We start from the raw sequence: 20,366 nt of genomic DNA on the forward strand, positions 1-20,366 counted from the left end.
TTTCTTGACATGGTGGTATCGGGCGCTAATGCCATATCCTTTAGCGCGCGTTGCATCGCAAGGCACTACATCCCAGTCACCTGTGCATTGGGGACTCCCCCATCGGACTTTGCGAGAGGCCTGGTGGCAGACACATATGGGCTCACAAAATCTCACTGACAGTCAGGCACATACATACAATCCCGTCCAGCAAGAAAGCTTGGGCACGTCAAGCATCAGGCGATACGTCTCTCTAACCCAAGCAAGGAGTGATGGTGGGAAAAACCCAGGTGATGCGCTCAACAGAAACGCCCCGCCTCTCTGGTGTGAAGTCTCCGTCCCATGCAAGATTGATCCGTCGCAACCCAGCAGGCTAGCGTACATAGCTCTTTGCATTTGGCGCGATCGAGTTTTGCTTTTTCCCCGGACAGAACGTTCGGGAAGGCCGCAAAAAAAGCAAAGGAAAAGAACAACAAAGGGCTGAAGAATCAATTTTGAAACGGTAAACTTACTAGGCTGCACTACTCCGTACAGGGATCAAATCAACGCCCCATGGACTGGGGACCATCCGCATGGCGGGAACAAATCGATTTCCAACCGGTCGGTCGCCACGTAGTGTGCATACGTTGTGGTATCTCCTGATAAGAACTCAATGTGTCCCAACATATTCCTTCGCAATCTGAAGAGACAACAATCCAGCTGGGAGATGCGGCCGCAGAACACCCCTTTCATCTGTCCAGGAATGGACAGTCCAACAGGGCCCAGCTGCATCTGAACAGCTGACCACCTGCAGACATCCTTGAACAGCTGGGGTCAATAACCGGCCCTTGCCGCCGCGTCAGTGGCGTCGGTACCTGCGGCAGACACGGGCAGGGCTGCGCTAGTGGTTGGCCAGGGAGAGCTTCCAGAAGGCCAAGGCGCCTTCCATGCAGCTGTCACACACCAACACTCCGACAGACCTGAACCCAACAATCCAAGAACCGGAACCTCTGCCCGCTCGCACAGCAAGCTGTTCTCCGGTTGCACTCTTCCCAATCCCCGCTATTTCATACACCTATGTAGGTACTATGTACTGTACATACATTCCCCGGTGCCTACGAAACATTTTTGCTGATTTGGCTACCCGGCTCTGCGGGCCACGATGAAGGTGCGTGGCACAGCAACAGGGAATCTTTTGTCACACACCTTCAAGAAGCTTGTGAGCTTGTTGAGGTCAGCGATGCATTTCCCGCGTCATGGGATTCTTTGACTAGCGTAACCCCGCATACTCCAGGCAAAGAAGCTCCCTTCCCGATGATATTCGGCGGGTTCTGTTGCACCAGCCGACTCCACACCAACTTGACGTTGCTGCGGCTTGCCCGAAAGTCCGCGTCCACTATACCGCAAAGCACGAGCCCTCTGTGATTCTTGCGCCCCAGAAGGCGTTGATGGGGAGGCACGCTAGCATCACTGCATATGTCAGGTATCATTCACCTCGGGAGGAATCAACGTTTCTCGAGTTCCGTGGGACAGCCCAAATATGACAATGCAGCCCTGTACAGCGGGGATGCAGCTTCGGGTTGCCAAAGGATCACATCAAGCCATCTATCTAACTCAGCTTTTGACGGATTCACAATGTGGCGGCACTAGGCGCTGGCGCTCTTGATACTTGCATGGAGATCTTGATCCCCCCGCCTCGTAAACAACCCCTTGCATGATCCTGGACGACGGGAAACTGCCCTTGTCCATCGCCACCCGCAACTGCCATGTATGGACAGATTTAGTTGACGAGAGGCCTGTCAGCGAGATTCTGGAAACCGTATCTATTGCCCCTGTACCATTGGCCAACATCGTTATCACGCCACTCTGCGTGGTATGTTCCGTCTCACTTCTCGAGGTTCTTAGCCGCTGCCAGCATCGGACTATTTTTTTTCCATTGCTACCTGGAAGAGCTAGCAAGGTCTTGCGCTTAACGATGCGCGCTAGGCTGGACTTACCTGCTCAAGATATCGCACTCCAGGGTCCCTAGAGCTTATGTGCGCGCAAGATTGCTTCATTGACACACGCCCCACCGCGTACGATTCTGGCCCCCACACCGCGAGTGTGTTCCAGATGGCGGCCCTGCGTGGAACCTTGATGGGCGGACAAGCTTAGTAGTAGTGCCTTTTGAAACGCAAGTCTCTAAGAGGCCTTTGCGGCGAGGGCCATGTTGAAGTTGAACTCGAAAAGGTTCAATGGCCGAGGAATCTTGCATTGGGAACCTTGACCGAGACTCAATCCGAAGGTGGGTAAACAAGTCAAGGAGACCGCCATAACACCGGAGCCTGATGATCGCGATGGGTTAGGTGCCTATTCTTCCCCCGTAAACGTGTCTGAACCTAGGATAGCCTTAACCGGAAAATCCGAGCAACAAGCTCCGTTACGCGCGCGTGCTGCGGCGTATAGCTATGATGATTCCCACACAACAGAAGTGAGGCCGTTTTGCAATCTGAGACAGCAAAAACGAATCCGTTGGTGCTGCCCGAGTCAGTGCACCTTATACAGCGTCTCTGGCGTGTCACACAATTTGACACCTATTACTTATTGTTAGGGACCGATCAAGTCAGTTTCTTGATCGGTACTTAGGTCCAAAACAAGAAGCCTGACATGTTCATCGCACAACGCAACTCATCCTCGGAATCCACGGCTCTGCACTCCGGATGTTCCTGCATGTTACTTCAGGAGCGAGACGCAACTTCTAGCGATGACATCATCGTGCCGTTGGAAAGCCAAAGGAATGTCTGCACCGCCACACCAGAAATGAAGTTCTATAGGTGGTGATGTTACTTTCGGGAAGAAGCGATCCCCGCGCTGTTTGCACTTTCCCCTGGGGCCTGGCTGTTGGCAGGTGCACAAGGGCAAAATGTAACTCTCCGCCTCGTATCAATTGGATGCGCAGGACACCTACAACTTAGGGTTGTGTGGACTGACATGGGTGTCGTGATCTTTTAACTCTCGTTCAATCCCAACCGCCGGATTTTTCCTTTCTTCATGCCGCTACTCCTTTCCCACCACCTTCATGTCGCCAAATCGCTTTACGCCTACGCCTACCGCTGCTCCCCCATAGCAGCGGCGTTAATACCTCAACGTCGCCATCTCCTTATAAGAATACACGTGAAAGACACCTATCGGGCGAAGGCTGCCTATCATGTCGCACGAAACATACACAAACATTGGCCGTGGATATCTTGCAATCCCCCAACTAGTGCTCTTTCTCATCACTTCGGTCTTTGCAGCGCATTCCTTGTATGCTCGCCGCATCGGTTGGTTCGGACTGGGCCTGTTCTCCCTCGCCCGCGTCATTGGCGCTGCGCTCATCATCCCGATCGCGTTCGATAGCGACAATGTGCACACAGTGATAGCCGCGCATGTTTTTGAGACTCTGGGCGTCTTCTTTCTCCCACTGATGCCGTTGGGGTTTCTCCGGCAAGCGTACATTTGTCCTCCGCAGTGTCCGTTTCTTGGTCGGTGGAACTAACATTCATGTGATTTCTCAAAATTCAGGCGTAAACACGTACCAGGACTCCACCAACGCGTGTTCCTCGGACTGTATCTCATCAATTGGGCTGCATTTCTCCTCTACGTGGCTGGAGTCGCGGTAGCAGTCTCGCGATCAGCGAACGGCCCGATAACTCCGACCCTAGTCACACAGGCTGCCCATGGCATCTTAGTCGGCGTGAGCTTCATCACCTTTGTCGTTGCGATGCGCCTTCGGAAACTCTGGAAGAGGAAGTACGTGAGGCGCGGTCGTCGTCGCGCCCGACGCGACGTTGTTGAAGACCCCGAGTATTGTGAAGACGAGGTCACCAAGGAGAAGTCGCGGCTTCTTTACACCAGGTCCATCGTGTGTCTGATCATCATATACGTGCGTCTCGTGCCGGCTCTCTTGACTTCGTTCGGGGAACTGGGCCTATATTTTGGGCCGGTAGAAGGTTTCTGGCTGTTTTACCTGTTCTTGAGCTTTCTTCCGGAGCTTTGGTTGGTGTCACAGTGCATGGCATTGATTCGCGGGGTTAGTCACCTGGGTCAAGAGGGGACGTTACCGCCGCGTGAGGAGACGAGCGGAAGGGCGGCCTCGGTGCAGGATAACGAGATGTCTGATCCACCACCAGCATATGATTTGGACCAGGAACCGCCTCCGAGATATGAAGAGGGTGTTCAGGGGATTAATGAATTGGAGGTGGAGGGGGGCGATGGACGCAATAATAGGAGCTAGGATCTAAGAACCCAAGTCTTCTCACGAGATGCAGTTAAGGATTCATAATCTTGATTCAAAGAACCCTAACTGCAACTCGAAAACTAGGTAATGACGCTAGGCCCTCGAGTAATGAATTAATGATAACTGGCAATTCGCAAAGCGGTTGTGTTCCTTTGGATCTTTGGGAATGATAGTTAATGGGCTCCAAAAATCATCCTGTGTAACAAGGGTTTGTGGTGCGGCTGCACGAGGTGGGCGTTCCTGGACCGGCGGTATGTGCGACCTCCACCCAAAGGTGTTCCCGAGTCAACCAAATAACATTGCAAACAATCATTGCATAAGATATCCTCCGAAGCACCTGCCCGCCACGGCCATGGTCAACATGGTCAAGTAGAAAAAGAATAGGAAAAAACAAAATGTGGGCAAAAGTGAAGGTCCTACCCGGAATCGAACCGGGGTTGCCGGAATCAGAATCCGGAGTGATAACCGCTACACTATAGAACCGTCCCAATTGGTTGTTGGCAGGTGGAAACTTGTACTTTATCAATCTCACACCCGAAACCACCTCCTTCATGCTACACCCGCCACCCTTTGCACACAACAGAGCCATCGTCCTCAGATACTTTGCCACTCACTCACATCAAGCTGACTTCCGTTACCCAGTGAACTCTATTACATAATCATATCCATCAGGACAAAGCTAGCCCTTCCTCCACCCTATATATATGTTGCGGGCGTCTGCAACCGCCTTTAGGGACACGTTATACAAAACAGTTGTCACTAGGATTCTTAGACTATAGCGAAAAGTCATCAGGCGAGATTGTTTCCTGCTTCTGCTGTTTCTGCTCAATCGGTGGATGCTTGTGTTCGGTAAGAGAGTTCCGCAGGAGGTCAGCTGGCAGTGTGAGTTCGATGTGTAGATGATGACGTACGGGAAAGTGAATGTTAGGTGTGAGGGTCGCTGCCCCTAGATGTATCTCTTGAAAGAGTCCATGGCTAGCGTGGCCACGATCTGCCGGAAGTCCTTCCTGGGTCACGGCGTGTTGGGAGTGCTAGCCCACTGAGATGATCATCAAGCCGCGACTCACAAACGAGGAACTGGTACTGTTTCTATGCCCATGACATAGGTCCTCTCAAGCGATAACTGCATGCGCCTCCACAAAGGCAGCCGGCAAACTGAAAATGGCCCAGCTGTCGCCCTGTCCCGTCTGCTCTATTCCCCATAAACTCCGGCATCAAGATTGCCACCACTATATGCAATGTCCCCCATCAACTGAACTAGGACGAACAACACGTCCAAGTCGTACATGAAGGAGAGCGCCGGCCTGACCCGAAGGGTGAAACCGATCTGAAGAGGGCCGCGAAGGAGGCTGCGAGAAACAGGAAGGCTTTATGGCAGAGGGTGAAGATGCTGAAGGGTTCCGAGTTGTCGTCTCGCGGTGAGATTGGTGGTTGGGGCGCATTTTCTGAACCAGTATGAGAAGCTTGTGATCCCGAGGCGAGATCGGTGACGGTTTTGGTGTTTGAGCACTTTTCAGATGAAATTTCGATGGTGTTTCTCTCCGTTTGAAGCTCTCGTGGAGATGTTTCCGGGAAGCATAGTGCTCGTTTCCACTCGTTTCTGAAGGTTTTGATGGTTGCCATGTCGAACAAATACGGCATATATAGATGGTCAGAGTGATATCCAAGGACCGAACGAGATCGGAGCACGGCCGTCCCGAGACAGACTGGCTTCCGGACCTCAACGTTCATGTCGTCAACTATGTGTGGCATCAAACAGATGTACGGAGTACGAGAACATTGCCCGAGCATCCGGATATAGCACACATGGTATTAAACGCTTGACGGATGAACGGTCATATCGCGGCCCCTGGCTCCATGTAACTCACTCAAGCCATGGTTGCAGGTAGCCGGGAAGCCACATGCAGTTTGATGCAGCAGGTGCCGGTCCTGGATTGCTTGTAGCCATGCATGATGCCGGGTCATGGCGGGCGGCTGGCGGCGGTGTGGCCTCGGAACAAACCATGCTGCGGGATGCTGCAGAAGCCGTTGGCGAGCCGACACGGGATGCAGGGGGGAAATGCATGATGCTTGCAGGATGTGCGTGTTTTCTCCGAGTTTCTGGCTCCACGAAACGTCGAAATCAGGAACATATGCTTCAGCCCTGGGCGTTGGTCCTGGTACCGGCAGTGTCCAAACTATGACATAATCTGGATGTTAGAACTGCATCTGCTACTTTTCCTCACCGTCTTTAACAATAACAAAGGCAAACACCACCTGTACGAATATCATGTCGCAGTTTCACTCAGAGCAGCCGCATGAAGCAAAACCAAGTTCAGTTCAGCAAGCTATTAACCAACCCTTCGAAGACTACAAAATCTCTGATAATACTACGGGCTACCATGTCCCGTTTCTGCGGGACAACCAAGTACTCTGTACGCAAAGCTCTCTACCTCTCAGTGGGGAAGAGGCTCGAGAGGCCGACAGTCCTTGCACTTCATGGAGAATGTGGCGCGCAACACCTTTTCGATACCCTTGCACTGCTCCGTGCCCTTGTGCTCGCAATCCCTGACGGTGCTCTCCTTCCACTGGCAGCCACAGACCCATTTCCTGACGTGTTTGTGACACATGGTTGTTATGTTGGTGATGGTGGTGATGAATTCAGGAAAGGTGAGGTTTGTTGAGTCTACTGACAAGCTGACGGTCGCTGCTGATATGGCCCCGAATGATGCGAAGCGTTCTGAGATGCGGTTTGGTGGTAACAAACATGAAAAAGCTTCAAGCAATGGTGAGGACTCGAGGACTTGACTTATAGATTATGTCAAGGACCGGGAACTGATAACAGATCAGCATTCCTATGTGTACATTACACAAAGCCACCTTACCTCCAAGAGACTGTACGTGGCAGATAACTGCCGTAAGATCATCATCCAAATACTAGCCGCCGCGAACGAGAGCAATACCACAGTCACTGATTCATTCTGTCCTGTGTGCCCTCGAGAGAGTCGACAGGTATGAATGGAGATCCAACAAGAACCTGTGGGCAGAACGCGAAGTCACAGCTGGTAGTTTCTTGGAAGAGGGATACGCCAACTCAACAACAGCTAAAGTGTCAACGCCAATCACGCCAGCAAAACCTTCGAGTGGATGTTGTCGACCATTTCAGAGGGCCAGAGATGGGATGTAAACAAGCAGCGCCGGCATCATGAAACGCCACATTTTCCGAGCCCCCAACATCGGCAGGATTGCGTCAGGAATCGGGGCTGAGAGACGCAGGTTGTATTCAGAAGGCGCTGGCCACACTTGGAGTCAAGAAGGGCACATTCTTCCACATGTCTGCGATTAGTCTTCGGCCTGCTGGCCGTCTTCTCTTCTTCGAACGGGCCATGAGCAGCGGGCCCTCTGAAACGGCTCACCACGAAGCACCAGAAGCTTGGACCACATGCCCGCAACAAAGCAACCGACCACAGGGAGTTTATAAGCCCGCCTTTGGGCACCGACTGTCAACACTTCTGAGGACATTTCACAAACCAACGCGTCTGGCCAAGTGGTTCGCTGCTTGGGCCTGCGCTCACGGTTGGGGCAACTCGACCTTGGGATGCGGACGCTATGGGTTCGATTCCCATCTGGCGCGTCTGGTTTATAGCGCTGGCTCTTTTTTTGTCATTGCTTTCTTTCCCCGGTCCACGTTACAGATGCTGCATGTATTCATGACTCTCGAGAAGCCATCTTAATCCTTGCAACTTGTCACCTCCCGTGAACGGGTCTACCGGACACATGGTCAACATGTTGGTTGGTTCGGAACCACGAGGTCATAATATCCAGATCAATGCATAGAACAAAGTCATCACTTGTTATCTAAATGCTCAACATATATACCACGTGAGCAACAAGCTCAAGGAAGCCCTCGCTCTGCCTCTCCCTGGACAAGATAACCCGAACAGAAAACGCCAGATAGCCATGCACCAACTCCTTCTTCAGCCAAAAAGATCCGTCCCCGTGTTAACTCTGCGGATCCCCCTTCTGAGCAGCAGCTTTCGCAGCTCGTTGCCTGGCCCCCAATACCGCCCTGCCAACCACACTCCCATACGACCTCCCAATTTCCTGGGAAATCCACTCCCCAACATCCACCAGCGCATCCAAATCGACACCCGTATCCATTCCCAACGTCTCCATGAAGTACACCATATCCTCCGAGGCCACATTCCCCGTCGCGCCCGGCGAGTAAGGACACCCGCCCAGCCCGCCAACGCTGCAATCAAAGGTCCGGATCCCATGCTCCAGTGCCACTGCGGTGTTGACCAACGCCTGTCCGTACGTGTCGTGGAAGTGCATCGCCAGATCCTCTGCTCTCACTCCCGCGCTGGCCAGACAACGCAGCAGCTCCTGCGTGCGCGGCGCGGTGCCCATGCCGGTGGTATCGCCCAGCGAAATCTCGTCGGCGCCCGCCTCGAGCAAGGAGGTGGCGATACGCGCGACCTGGTGGGGGTCGACATCGTGCCCCTCGAACGGACAGCCGAGAACGACCGAGATGTACGCGCGCACGCGGAGGGGCGGGGAGTTGTTGGACGGTTCCTTGGCTGCTTGGATGACCTCGCGGAAACGGACGAGAGAGGTGTCGATGTCGCAGTTGAGGTTGGCGCGGGAGAAGGACTCGGTCGCGGCAGCGAAGACGGCGAGCTCGATGGCGGGCTTGTCTTTGGTTGGGGGCAGCGGGTCGGGCGTGAAGGAGTCAGGGTGCCGGGAGAGGACCGAGTAGGCGGATTCGAGGCCTTTCTGGTTGGGGACGAGAAAGGCGTAGGTGAGTGGTTTCGGAGAGGACGAGGGGTGTTGGAGAAGGTGCTCGAGGATTTCGGAGGAACCCTCCATCTGGGGAACCCATTTCGGAGAGACGAAGGCGCCGGCTTCGATGGTGGTCATGCCTGCTTTTGCGAGCCGCTCGATCAGGTCGAACTTGACGTTGAGCGGAATGGCAAGTTTCTCATTTTGCAGACCGTCTCGCGGGCCGACCTCTACCAATTTGATGCGGTAATCTGATGGGGGACGCTGCTGAGAAGCTGAAGATGAGGAGGACGTTGCCGTCGCGAAGGTTCTCGTTGCCGCACGGATGCAGGGCGACGGCCGGATGCCAGCACCGAGAAGCCGGCGGGAGAGCAGCGTGAACCTCGCCATGGTGGCTTATGGTTCCCGATCAATCCATGAAAGGAATTGGGCTGTGGAAGCTGACCTCAAGATGCTGGATTGAGGTCTGTCGGGAGCTTTTGGAGTTGGAGATTGGCAGTGGAGGTTGCACACTTGGACCGAGGAAGCAGTGAGGTGACGTCGCATAGCGTCGGCCTTTGGATGAACCTTCCCGTAGCTGTCGGAATTGCGGGGAATGCACGTGACCCCAAGAATGTGTCTTGGCGATTCTCCTGACGGTCGTCTGGCTCACCAACGCCCGCGGCAACTCAGGGGAAGTAAACAAACCAACCTTGGGTAGTGCTATGCTTTCGGTATTCTCGAGGGAGAGCTTGTGGTCAAGAGTAGCCTAAGGGAACATAGAACATCAACTGGTATGGGAATTCCGATGATGATGTAACGGCAACCTTGCCGATTGCATGCCTGGATGATGACGATGATGTCGAGATGGCATAGCCGAATGCCACCGTAGCGAATCTTTCACCTAGCACAAACCACCAAGAAGCAAGATGGCTCGGAAAATGCCTGGGTGTTTCACTACGTCAGATATCTGGGAAGGCGAGGGAATTGGTACTCCAAAGTTCACATGCACCGTACACTATCATGTGTCGATAGAAGAACCCACATAGTCTCAGCATGGCAATGTGGTCTATTGATCGTCTTTAGCAAAGGTATTTGCTACAATGAACGGGAAGCACGCTGTAGCCTCAAGGTACACCTTGACCGCATCAGCACCAATCTTGATCTTTCCCCACGAAACCGCCTCATCCGGTCGAGCCCCGGCGTCGCTGCCATCAAACTCCTGGGCCGTGTTGATGTACACAGCCGACTCGGCCCCGTTTCGCATCAAGCAAGCGTTGGCAATGTGATGCTTGACAACTCCACCGCCTAGAATGATCATGCCCGCCCGCTTGGCGCGGACGGCGATGGTGTTGATCTTGCGAATGTCCTCCACAATATCGACACGAAGCTGTTTCGGAGAGGCGCGGAAAGTGTGGAAGTAAAGCATATCCCCCAGACTGCCGTCAGTGAGTGCTGGGCAGAAGACGGGTATGTCGTTCTTGTAGGCCCAATAATACACGGAACGCTCGTCATTGATTTCCTTGCCCAGGCGGTGGATGACCTTGGACGGAGTCCAGTGGATTTCGTCGTCGGTTCCGCGGCTGGCTTCTTGTTCTTCCAGCATCTTGTCAAGGATGGGCACCACCCAGTCCTCAAAGGCGCAGTAGTTGGAGTTTGGCACGACGAGATTACCGATGCGGTTGAGGCCTTTGGAGCGCAGGTCGGCGCCATCGGCGGAGAAAGATGACATGTACGTGTCGCCAAGGCATTTGATGAAGTCCTCCTCAACACCGCCGGCGGTGGTGACGATGGCAGAGACATGTTTGTGTTGGACTAGGTAGCGCAGCACGCCGCGCAGGCCGGACGAGATGAGGTTGGAGGTGTAACCGAGGAAAATGGTGGTGCGATCCCCGGTTTCTGGATCTCGCCAGGCTCTCTGGAAGGCATGTCAGTTTGAGAGCTCGGGTGACATGGGGAGAGGCAGGCGAGTTCTGGTGAAGGGTTCTCGAGATGGTCAAGATCTAGGGCACACTGTTGGCTAGTCGTACCATGTCATTGATGATGCGGATTGCCTCGCACATGGCCGAGGCCTGAAAGCCCATGTGCTTCATCCCCTGCAGGAGATCGTCGGCGGTGATCGGCCGGCTCTTGAACTTGTTGAAGTCCAGTTCCTCCACTTTTTGAGCATCGTCAGGCATTTCGACTGACTTGACCAGCACCGCCTCAGTGGCGGCAGCCGGAGGAGCGTTGGACATGATGCTGAGGGTTGCTGCTGGACTAGTGTGCTATAGTCTGTTTTGATGTATATGTCAACCCTCCAGGGGTGATGTGTGTCCCGGGCAATTTTCTGAAGTCTTTGTGCCGATGACACAGACAAACCTTAGCGGGGTCTGTGTGGAAAGACTGTATCCAACGACTTGGAAATCAATGAACAATTCGTGTCTAAGATTTGGCGGATTCCCTCAGCTTCCTATTCAGTTGGTGTTCACCAAAGTTTCTGACTTGCAGGACCGGGCCGTTGTTGTGGTGGTCGTGGTGAGGATCTGATGATGAGCCGAATGTAAGTTTCATGGAAATTTTCGCCATTTCCCACTTTTGGCGTTGCCAAGCCTGACTCCAGATTTGCTTTTCTGATGAAGATCTGATCAATGATTTTTGAAACACGCGTGGACGCCTCAAGACCGAAGCCCCGGCTGCGCTAACCTTGAGCTTTTTGTGTGGTCGCAGCCAATGGCGTTTATTTTTCTTGTGTCACGTCCCCACTTGTTGGATCTCGAACCCTGCGCTCGTCGAGCGGCAACAACGAACCACGAAACCCCGGACCTCGACTTTGTGGAGCCGTGACAGTTTGCCCGCCGGTGTTGGCGTAACGGTCATGACGGTAATCTGTAACACCGTACAGTCCCAGCGCTGGTGCAGGGCCTGAAGGGCCTGAAGGGCAGCTGATGAGGTTGTGGTGGAGCCGCCGCGGCGCCTTTCCGGCCTTCGACTTCCCCCCCATTCAGCGCGAGGCAACAGCTGGAGAGAGTCAGGACCCACTTTTCCCCTCGTGTCCCGTCACTCGCTCAGGTCCACGCTTGGTGCTCTGTGCGTCGCTCCATCCAATCTCGAATCCATTCTTCCCAAAAACATTGACAAACACCGCCAAACACCCTCATCATCTTCAACACCCCAAACGCGACGCCGTTCAACGAACCGTTAACGGTGCGCCATCCAGCGATCCACGCACCACAGCGTCCATTCTAATCCTTATCGCCAATTTTCCAGCAGTGGCGCTGCGTCCCATGTCGCCATCGTGTGCTCTCGCATCCATCATCGACCTGTTGTTTTAGGCCCAACGCCGCCATCGTTCTCTCAACTCCGACCAAATCCTGTCGTTCCTTTATCGCCCGAACCTCTGGCGCAATCGCACGCCTGCGGTACCGAATATTCTTAACGGTTTCGTCGTCTGCAGAATCCCGCGCTGCTTTTCCATTTCGTTTCTTCGAGTCCCGCTGCACCGACTGGCCCGAGCTTCGATTCGCGTCATGACCTTCGGCACCGCTGGTTTCATCCATCGACTCCTCGATTTGTAGGCCCGCGACGACGCCTATCCACAATGTATGCCCGCCCCGTTTCATGCTTTCTTGACCCGAGTGTTTGAACTGCATTTTTTCATCGGCCAATTTGTCCTATCTTTGTTGGCGTCTGATCGAACCAATGAGCATTACGACCTTGCTTGTCTTGTGGGACTGAGCGCGCTGACCCGGTGGCTAGGTCGAGATACACCGGCAACCGTTTCGACCCAGATCGTCGGTCAAAGTCGCCGCACGACCGATCTCCCTATGGCGACCGCGGTCTCCAGTACTCTGACGACCGCCGCCGCCCACCTCTTGATTCCCGCGGTAACTCATCGGCGTTTGCCCCGGGACGTGAGCCGTTGTCTGGCATCCAACCCCCGCGAGCTCCCAAAGCGATGGGCGATGCTCCTAACGGTCCCCGGGGTGGGGTGTATCCGGGAGACTTGCGCGGCGGCCGCGGTCGTGGAGCGAGTCGTGGTCGCTGGCGAGACGACGGCCGTGACGGCGGACGTGATCGTGAAGACTACCGCGATCGGCCGCATTTCAGGGATGAGAGGAGCCGTGAACGCGAACGGCCCCATGATCGCGACCGCGATCGAGATTGGCCGCCGCGCGATCAGCGCGATCGCATGGATTTTTCGCGCCCACGCAGGCCTCCGTCTCCACTACGACCGCGCTCACCTCCTCCTCCTGGAAGGGATTTCCGCGATCTCAGAGATACTCCATTGGGCATTGACCCAGAGCGGGCTGGCCGAGGATCTCGTGACGGGCCGTTGTCGGCTGGCTCGTCCAACTCAGACTCGATGTTTCCTCCATCGTCTTACCGTGGTGGTTTTGGTCGCGGCGGCGGGAGAGGAGGAGGAGGCGGCGGTGGAGGGCCCCCTAACGGGCCGGGAGGCGGGCGTGGTCGGCCAGACTGGGAGAGACCAGGCGGTCGGGACCGCCGTAATTTCTACGATGATCGTGATCGGTACCCTCGAAGCAGGTCTCAGGAAAGCCGGCGGGGCAGGGAACCTGACGATCGTGAACGCAGAGATGCCCGCTACCCCGACGTGGCCAGAGACTTGAGGGATGATCGCGATTTGAGGGAACGAGAACCCAGAGAGCGTGAGCCGCCCCCGCGCCCGAAACCCGATCGCGCATCGAACGAGTCCCAGCCCCCAGCAAAGGACGTCTCGCCACCTCCGCTTGCCCCATCAGCCCCGGCATTCGGCTCCGTGCCCAGCCGCCAGCCGGCTGCATCTGAAATACAGTCGTTAACTGGAAAACCCCCGCCGACGGGTCCTCGTGCTCTCACCGAAGAAAGACCCATATCCGCAGCCTCCGCCATCGCCATTGATCGGGCCCCACCCACGGGTCCCTCCAAAAAGACACTTCTCCCGGATGGTGGCCCTCCAATTCCTGTTGGGCCCAGGGCTCAGCAACAACGCGGGAGCAAGCAATGGGTCAACCCGTCGCTCACCACGAAGAAACCTCAGGAATCCCCCAAGACTCCACGACTTCAGAACTTCCCAGGGCAGCCAGGCCGACCAAGCAGCGGGTTCTCCTCCTATGCCGATCATCACAGAGACTTCGACAAGCGACCCCGTAGTCCGGGGGCGAGGTCGGATTCACATGTATCATCCGTTGACCGCTTTGGCCCGCACGTAGCCACCGGTGCCAACGAGATCGCAATCAAGTCGGAGCGCGGTTCACTGTCTGCTCGTCCTTCCGTTGACCGCGAGATTCGTACGGCGCCCCATAGCACCGAGGCCGAAAAGCCCGCCGCCGAGGACCAGCCGTCGCGAGATCTGGAGGACCGCCACAATGAGCAACCAACTGATGCCGGGAAAGTCGATCAATCTGCTATCCTTGAGAAGGAAAAGGCCGCGGTTGAGCCCCCAGTCGTCGAAAAGCCGCCTGAGAACCCCCCCGCGCAAATTACGCCTCCCACCGAGACACGGCCAACGTATCTAACCATCCCCTCATGTCGCGTTCAACTCCCCGCCAGAGAACCCTCCGCCCCTGTTTCAGACGAGTCGTCGGAGTCGGATGAGGAGGACATGGATGTTTATTTCGAACAGGAGATTTCCAAGAAGGAGGCCGAACTCCAGAGGCTGCAGGACGCGCGCGAGAAGGTGCCAATCCGCATTGTCAGACGATACGCAGTTGCCCTCCATCGCACCATCACCATCGTGCTCAATGAAACGCCCTCCCTGGCTCAAGTCGCGGGTCCTATCCCGTCTGATTTCACGTTCCCTCGGCCGCCACCGACTAAAACGCCAGTAGAAGTTGAGATGGCCGATGTCGAAGCGACCCCGGGTGTGCCTCCCGACACCGAAATGCCTGACGCCCCGACGCCCGCTGTGATGCCTGAGGAAGAGCCGCCCGCTCCTGCAGAAGAGGAGCCCCCACTCTCTCCGGTCCCCGCTAGGAAAACGGAAGCCGAGGACACCCCCGCTCCTCCGCCAGAGCCACAGCCCAAGATTGAAGAAATGGACATCGAGAGCTCGGCACTCCCGGAGGTACCTCCTGTGGTGGAGGAGACTAAACCCGAGGAAGAGGTCCCACTACCAGTACCGCCTGTCGCTGAGACCACGGAAACCCTCCCGCCGGCCCCCAGATCTCCCTCTATCCCCCGACCGCCGACAGCAGAAGAACCCCTTCCCGACTTGGCTCAACCGTTGGAGCAGGAGGCCGAAAAGAGTAGCGCATCCTCGGGTGTTGAGAGCGAGGACAAGACCGAGGAGGATAGCGCTAGTGTCTGCGGTAGTGCTGAGGTGGCGCGAGATTCTTCAGCAACGCCTCCGACCGAAGACCTTCCTGTGTACAACGTCAAGCCGTGGTACAAGAGCCGACGAGTCCGCCAGCTGGCAAAGGAGTCGCCAGAGTTCAGCGAGTTCTTGCTGAACCACATGCGGGACCAAGCCGCAAGGGTGAGCCAGTTGCAGCAGGAACTGCGGGACAAGTACGCCAAAGATTACGAGGCGTATTTGAGTTTCACCAAATCGGACGACCCAGCCGCCGTCAAGAGCCGCGAGTATTTTGCTGGCGTCTCAACGTCTTCGGGCAAATCCGGTGGCTCAGACTCCAAACCTGAAGGGGGCAGAAGAGCGGCCAGCCGGTTTTCGACCGAATTGGATCTTGAGGCGGCAATCAAAGAGTCGATTCGGGAGCACCAAGAGAGGCAGGAACGTGAGGAGCGCGCTCAAAAGGAGAAGTACCGTACCGAAAAGGAAGCCGTCATCCCCGAGATGTACTGGACCGAGGAGGAGAAAGAGAGGGCGAAGTTCTATGACACATCCGGCTTGCTGCCCCTCGAAAAGCTTGTTGCTACCTACCAGGTTGTGCCGCAACACATCAACTTCACTCAGGAAGAGGCGGAGAAATTCGAAAAAGCCTACCTGGAAGCGCCCAAGCAATGGGGTAAGATTTCCAAGGAGCTTGGCGACCGCGATCCAGGGACCTGCATTATGTACTACTACGCCATGAAGCGAGAGCTCAACCTCAAGGAGAAGCTCAAGAAGCAGCCCAGGAGACGCAAGAAGGGTCGCGGCAAGCAACGATCCAGCGCGTTGGTGTCGGAACTCGGCAATACGGAGGCCGAGGGCGAGGACAACAACAACCAGGATAATGGTGAGAACGGTGAGCGTCGTCGTCCTCCGCGCCGTGCTGCTGCACCTGTTTGGGGCAACAAGGACAACAAGGACAATAGCAATAACAACAGCAACAACGAGGCGACTCCCGCTGCCGACTCGGAGGGAACCCCTGCGCCCACAGCCTCCCGAAGACGAGGCGCGACGGCGACAGGGGCCAACGAAAAGAACGAGGCCGGTGTTGAAAAGACAGAAAGCAAACGTGGCGGACGGAAGCCGCGCCAGAACAAGGCCGACAAGGAGAAGGAGGCGGCTGCAAAGACGCCCAAGCAGATCGCGCAGGCGCCCGGCAGCACTCCGACGCTTGCTGTCCCCGCAAAACCGGGCCGTTCGCGGGCCAATTCCAAGGCCCAGCAAGCCCAGCAAGACTGGTCCTCGGCGCCCCAGACCCCGGTTGACTTGGCCGCCCGCAGGCCCCTCCCGTTCGAGGCCCCCCACGGAGCAATGCAGCCCCCGCCCCTGGTACCTGTCCATCAGGCCGCTATCGCTAGCCCCGATAGGCCGGCCCCACAGTCGGTTCCGTCCGCCATCTCGGAGGTCATGGCGCCGCCGTCGCTCCGTCCTGAGCCCCCGCCGCCGCCCACATCGGGCGCGACATTCGAAATCCCGCAGCCATCGGCCGGTCCGGAGCGCAACCGCACCCCACAGCAGGCATCGAGTTATTGGAGCGTGCCTGAGACGACCGACTTTCCTGGTCTGCTGCGCGCTTTCGGTACGGATTGGGCCAAAATTGCTAACCACATGAAGACGAAGACGGCGACCATGGTATGTCGATATCCACTTCAATCCTCCGACAGTCTCCATGCTAACACCGAACAGGTCAAAAATTATTATGTCCGTCAGACCAAGGAAGGGGGAAAGCCCGAATGGGAGCAGATCGCTATGGAGGCGGATGCCAAGGCGCAGCGCGGCGAGAAACGGCCTGCGCCGCCGACGCCTACCCAAGGCCCGAGGAAGCGATACGACATGTCGACCGCCGCGCAGCGTCCGCTGGCTGCAGCCGAACCGGAGGATGGGCTTCTGACCAAGGTCGAGCCTCAGTCAAATCAACCATCGTTCTCTCGCTTCCAAGTGCCGATCGCCCCACAAGCCTCGCCAGCCTCCCATCAACACGCTCAACAATCCCAGCCCATGGCCGCCCCGATCACTTCCACTTCAGCTCCCGGGCAGCCAACCAGCGGAACGATGGGCGCGCAAGTCATGTCACCGCGGACACATCCTCTGCGGCCCCCGGGTCCTTCATATCAATACCAGGAACGGGAACCAGAACCTCCTATGCAGCAAGCTCTGTCGCAGCAACAGCAGCAGTCTCTTCGCATGTCGCAGAAGCCTCCTGTCCCCGCGACGGCCTCAGCCCAGCCCATCCCCGAGCCCGCAGCCCCGCGGCCAAGTTCGTGGGCCACAGACCTCAGTCAGCAGTTCTCGTTACTGCCCAAGGGCAACGAATCCCGTTCTGTGCGGCCAGGCCTGGATCTAACGCGGCGCGAGTCCCCTCGACCAGTCGAACGGGTGGCGCCTCCTCCGTTGCGCATGAAGCAAGAACCAGAACCACCAGCCCCTCACCGGGTGGAAGCCTACCAACAGCCGTATCAGGCAACGCCACAACGCGGCCTCGGTGGCCGTCAAGAGCCGGCTCCCCTGTCGAGGCCGCCCGAGCCGCCCTGTGCTTCAATCCCGGTGTCGCAGCCATACGCCCCGCCTGTGCACTCGCAACCTATGCGTGTCATGCTCAACGAACCGGTTTCCTCATCTCACATGCCGCCGCCAAGGGATGACCGGGCGATGCCTCCTGCGCAGCGGCCAATGCAGGATCCTTATGGTCAAGGGCCACCAGTGTCTGCTCCCTCCGCTCCACCACCCCCACCCGCTACGTCACAGCCGCCTCCGGCACCACGCACAGAGGGACGCAAGGTCAACATCATGTCGCTGCTCAACGACGACGAACCTCCAGCACCTAAGCGGCCTGTCGAGGCTCCGCCGCCTCCAGGACGATCCACACCAGGACCTCAGCCTATGGCTCGCCAACCACCCCCACAACCGCCGGCCCCGATGCCGCCGCGTCGTGAGGTTGATTCTACTTATCAGTATGGGCGCAGCCCCGCTCCCCCTCCGACGACAGCAGCCATCCCGCCTCTCAAGCCATACCAGACTCAGTCGCCGCAACCGCATCATGTGCGAGTCCCGAGTTCCGGGGTCCAAGCCGTTGATTCGGAGAGAGAATATTACTCGCGCCAGTATGGCAACCAGCACGCTCTTAGCGCGACGAATTCACCTCAATTACAGCACACACACTACCCTCCTCACGGATCGCACATGCAACAGCAGGCGCAGCAACAACAGACAAGCCAGATGGGATACCAGAGCCAGCAGCAGGCATATCAATCCTACCAGCAGCCGCAACATGGACTTCATTCCGCTTCGCCAGGACCGCAGTATGCGCCTCAGCCGTCGCGGCGTGAAGCGCCTCCGCCGCGTGAATCGTGGACTCAGCAGCCACAGCAACAGCAGCAACAACAGGCACCACCACAGCAGCCGGCCCTTCAACCACCACATCACCACCGCGAACCGTCACATCACCATCGGGAGCCGTCGCACCACCGGGGCTCGTCGCAATCGGGATGGCCCACTCATGCGGCTCCGGCTAAACCCCAGCCAGCCGTGCCTGCTCAGTCACCATGGGGCTCGCAGCATGGTAGTGTGCAGGTCAAGCCCCCGGTCAGTAGCTCGCTCCCACCACAATCGCAACCGCACCACGCTTGGGCGTCCTCGGGCCCGGGCCAGCCGCAGCCGAATCCTATCGGCCTCCGTGATCCTCCCGGGCCACCCAGCTACGAACACCAGCCGCCTCCGTCCCATCACCGGCACCATCACACCTCTTCCATCAGCAGCCGGTACGGTGGCATGCCTCACCCGAGCGAGCAACAAGCACCGCCGCCGCAGCAACAGCCCCCTCCCAGCCAGCCTATGTCGCAGTACCCCCCACCCTACGGAAATCCTGGTGGTCCTATGGCGTCAAGTCGAGAACCTAACCCTCGAAGCTATACGCCGGTCAGCGCTGGCGGGTACGATCCCCGTGGTCCACCGCCGCCCCCTCCGCAACAAGGGCCTCCTTCCCAACAGGGCCAGGTTCCGCCGCAGCATCCATATCACCAACACCACCCGCATCAGCATCAGGGATACATGCCACCCCCACACGATGCCATTAGGGAGCCGCAAATGCGGGATATGCGCGGCGGGCCGCCAGACTTGAGAGATACCAGCGGGGCGAGCATACTTGGGCGCCAGCTCCGGCCGGGACCACCTGAGCAGGAGGGGTATGACAGTCGTGGCGGGCTTGGCGGTGGACAGGGGAGTGGGGAGAGGAGGAGGTACTGAGTTGTTTTGGGGTGTCTGATTGATGGGACATGACGAGCGCTGGTTCTTGATGATGTCGGATCTAGCCCTCACGAACGGATCATGTATGGATGATAGATACGTCTGGCATGAGCAACGTGTCTTGGGAGGAAACCTGGCTTCTTAGTATTGTACTTTGTAGTGCTCTAAGTAGTAGAGATTCTTCGGTTGATGAATGTACAGATGATTTTTGCTCTGGTTTGACTTATCCGTATCATGTCCTCTACAGTTGTGAGTGTGGTTCAGGTTCGTAGACGGTGTCTCTCGCAGTTAAGCGTGGGTAAGTCAGGGAGAGGGGGTGGCCTGGATGATGTCATGACAAGCCAAGATTGGTCCCAATTGGTAAATAGGTTCGTTCCTTTGGGTCAGGCAAGTACCTTACCTGAGCTGTTGTGTTCATTGTCCTATTGCGCAGCAAGCCTCAAGTCTCAAGTCAGTAGGGCAATCTCGTATGGATGTCTCAGTGACTTCGGGAGCACTCGACCTATTTCCATCCAGTCAAGCAGCCCTGGTCCAGACTCTTGTCTGCGTGATGTCGTCAAAGAAAAGATACAAACTGGGACTGTGAGCTCTCGGAGGCAGGAACAAAGCTGACTGAAATGGTTCGACTTAGCCTAAATCAGCTGCTTTGTGTGATGCTCTTCCTGCCAGGTCATGTCCGGACTGGGAACCGGTTGGAAAGACATGGCAACCTTGAATCGAAGACACGACCCTCCTTCCGTTTCCGCACATGCGCCACCTCAACCTCACCTTCGCGGGGCAAGACCGAGTCATGCCATTACCTGATCCCTTCCCCGGCCCATTCCTCCATCCAATTCTTCGGTTCAGCCCAGACACTTT

The 20,366-nt window shown here is 56.6% G+C and overlaps 5 protein-coding genes and 1 non-coding gene across 6 annotated transcripts; 3 read left to right on the forward strand and 3 right to left on the reverse strand.

Annotated features, from left to right (window-relative positions):
• Window positions 1–3,145: 3,145 nt before the first annotated feature.
• Window positions 3,146–4,213, forward strand: VTJ04DRAFT_9347 (uncharacterized protein; the record flags this gene model as incomplete). Its single annotated transcript, XM_069367884.1, has 2 exons — window positions 3,146–3,429; window positions 3,502–4,213. The coding sequence occupies 2 exons, from the start codon at window positions 3,146–3,148 to the stop codon at window positions 4,211–4,213; spliced, it is 996 nt and encodes a 331-aa protein (XP_069216168.1).
• A 414-nt stretch (window positions 4,214–4,627) lies between these two features.
• On the reverse strand, window positions 4,628–4,699 carry VTJ04DRAFT_t121. Its single transcript has one exon. It is a non-coding gene; the product is annotated as a tRNA-Gln (tRNA).
• A 1,418-nt stretch (window positions 4,700–6,117) lies between these two features.
• On the forward strand, window positions 6,118–6,404 carry VTJ04DRAFT_9348 (uncharacterized protein; the record flags this gene model as incomplete). Its single annotated transcript, XM_069367885.1, has 2 exons — window positions 6,118–6,295; window positions 6,358–6,404. 2 exons carry the CDS (start codon window positions 6,118–6,120, stop codon window positions 6,402–6,404), a joined length of 225 nt encoding a protein of 74 aa, XP_069216169.1.
• Window positions 6,405–8,197: 1,793 nt separating this feature from the next.
• Window positions 8,198–9,367, reverse strand: VTJ04DRAFT_9349 (uncharacterized protein; the record flags this gene model as incomplete). The annotated part of the gene is made up of 1 exon (XM_069367886.1): window positions 8,198–9,367. The coding sequence occupies one exon, from the start codon at window positions 9,365–9,367 to the stop codon at window positions 8,198–8,200; it is 1,170 nt and encodes a 389-aa protein (XP_069216170.1).
• A 658-nt stretch (window positions 9,368–10,025) lies between these two features.
• VTJ04DRAFT_9350 (uncharacterized protein) lies at window positions 10,026–11,193 on the reverse strand (the record flags this gene model as incomplete). Its single annotated transcript, XM_069367888.1, has 2 exons — window positions 10,026–10,874; window positions 10,987–11,193. 2 exons carry the CDS (start codon window positions 11,191–11,193, stop codon window positions 10,026–10,028), a joined length of 1,056 nt encoding a protein of 351 aa, XP_069216171.1.
• Window positions 11,194–11,365: 172 nt separating this feature from the next.
• Window positions 11,366–19,508, forward strand: VTJ04DRAFT_9351 (uncharacterized protein; the record flags this gene model as incomplete). Its single annotated transcript, XM_069367889.1, has 5 exons — window positions 11,366–11,473; window positions 12,156–12,311; window positions 12,393–12,538; window positions 12,695–16,898; window positions 16,953–19,508. 5 exons carry the CDS (start codon window positions 11,366–11,368, stop codon window positions 19,506–19,508), a joined length of 7,170 nt encoding a protein of 2,389 aa, XP_069216172.1.
• Window positions 19,509–20,366: the final 858 nt, after the last annotated feature.

The sequence above is a fragment of the Mycothermus thermophilus genome (genome assembly GCF_041956435.1).
Source record: "Mycothermus thermophilus strain CBS 625.91 unplaced genomic scaffold VTJ04scaffold_6, whole genome shotgun sequence".
In the NCBI taxonomy this organism is placed as follows: Eukaryota; Fungi; Ascomycota; class Sordariomycetes; order Sordariales; family Chaetomiaceae; genus Mycothermus; species Mycothermus thermophilus.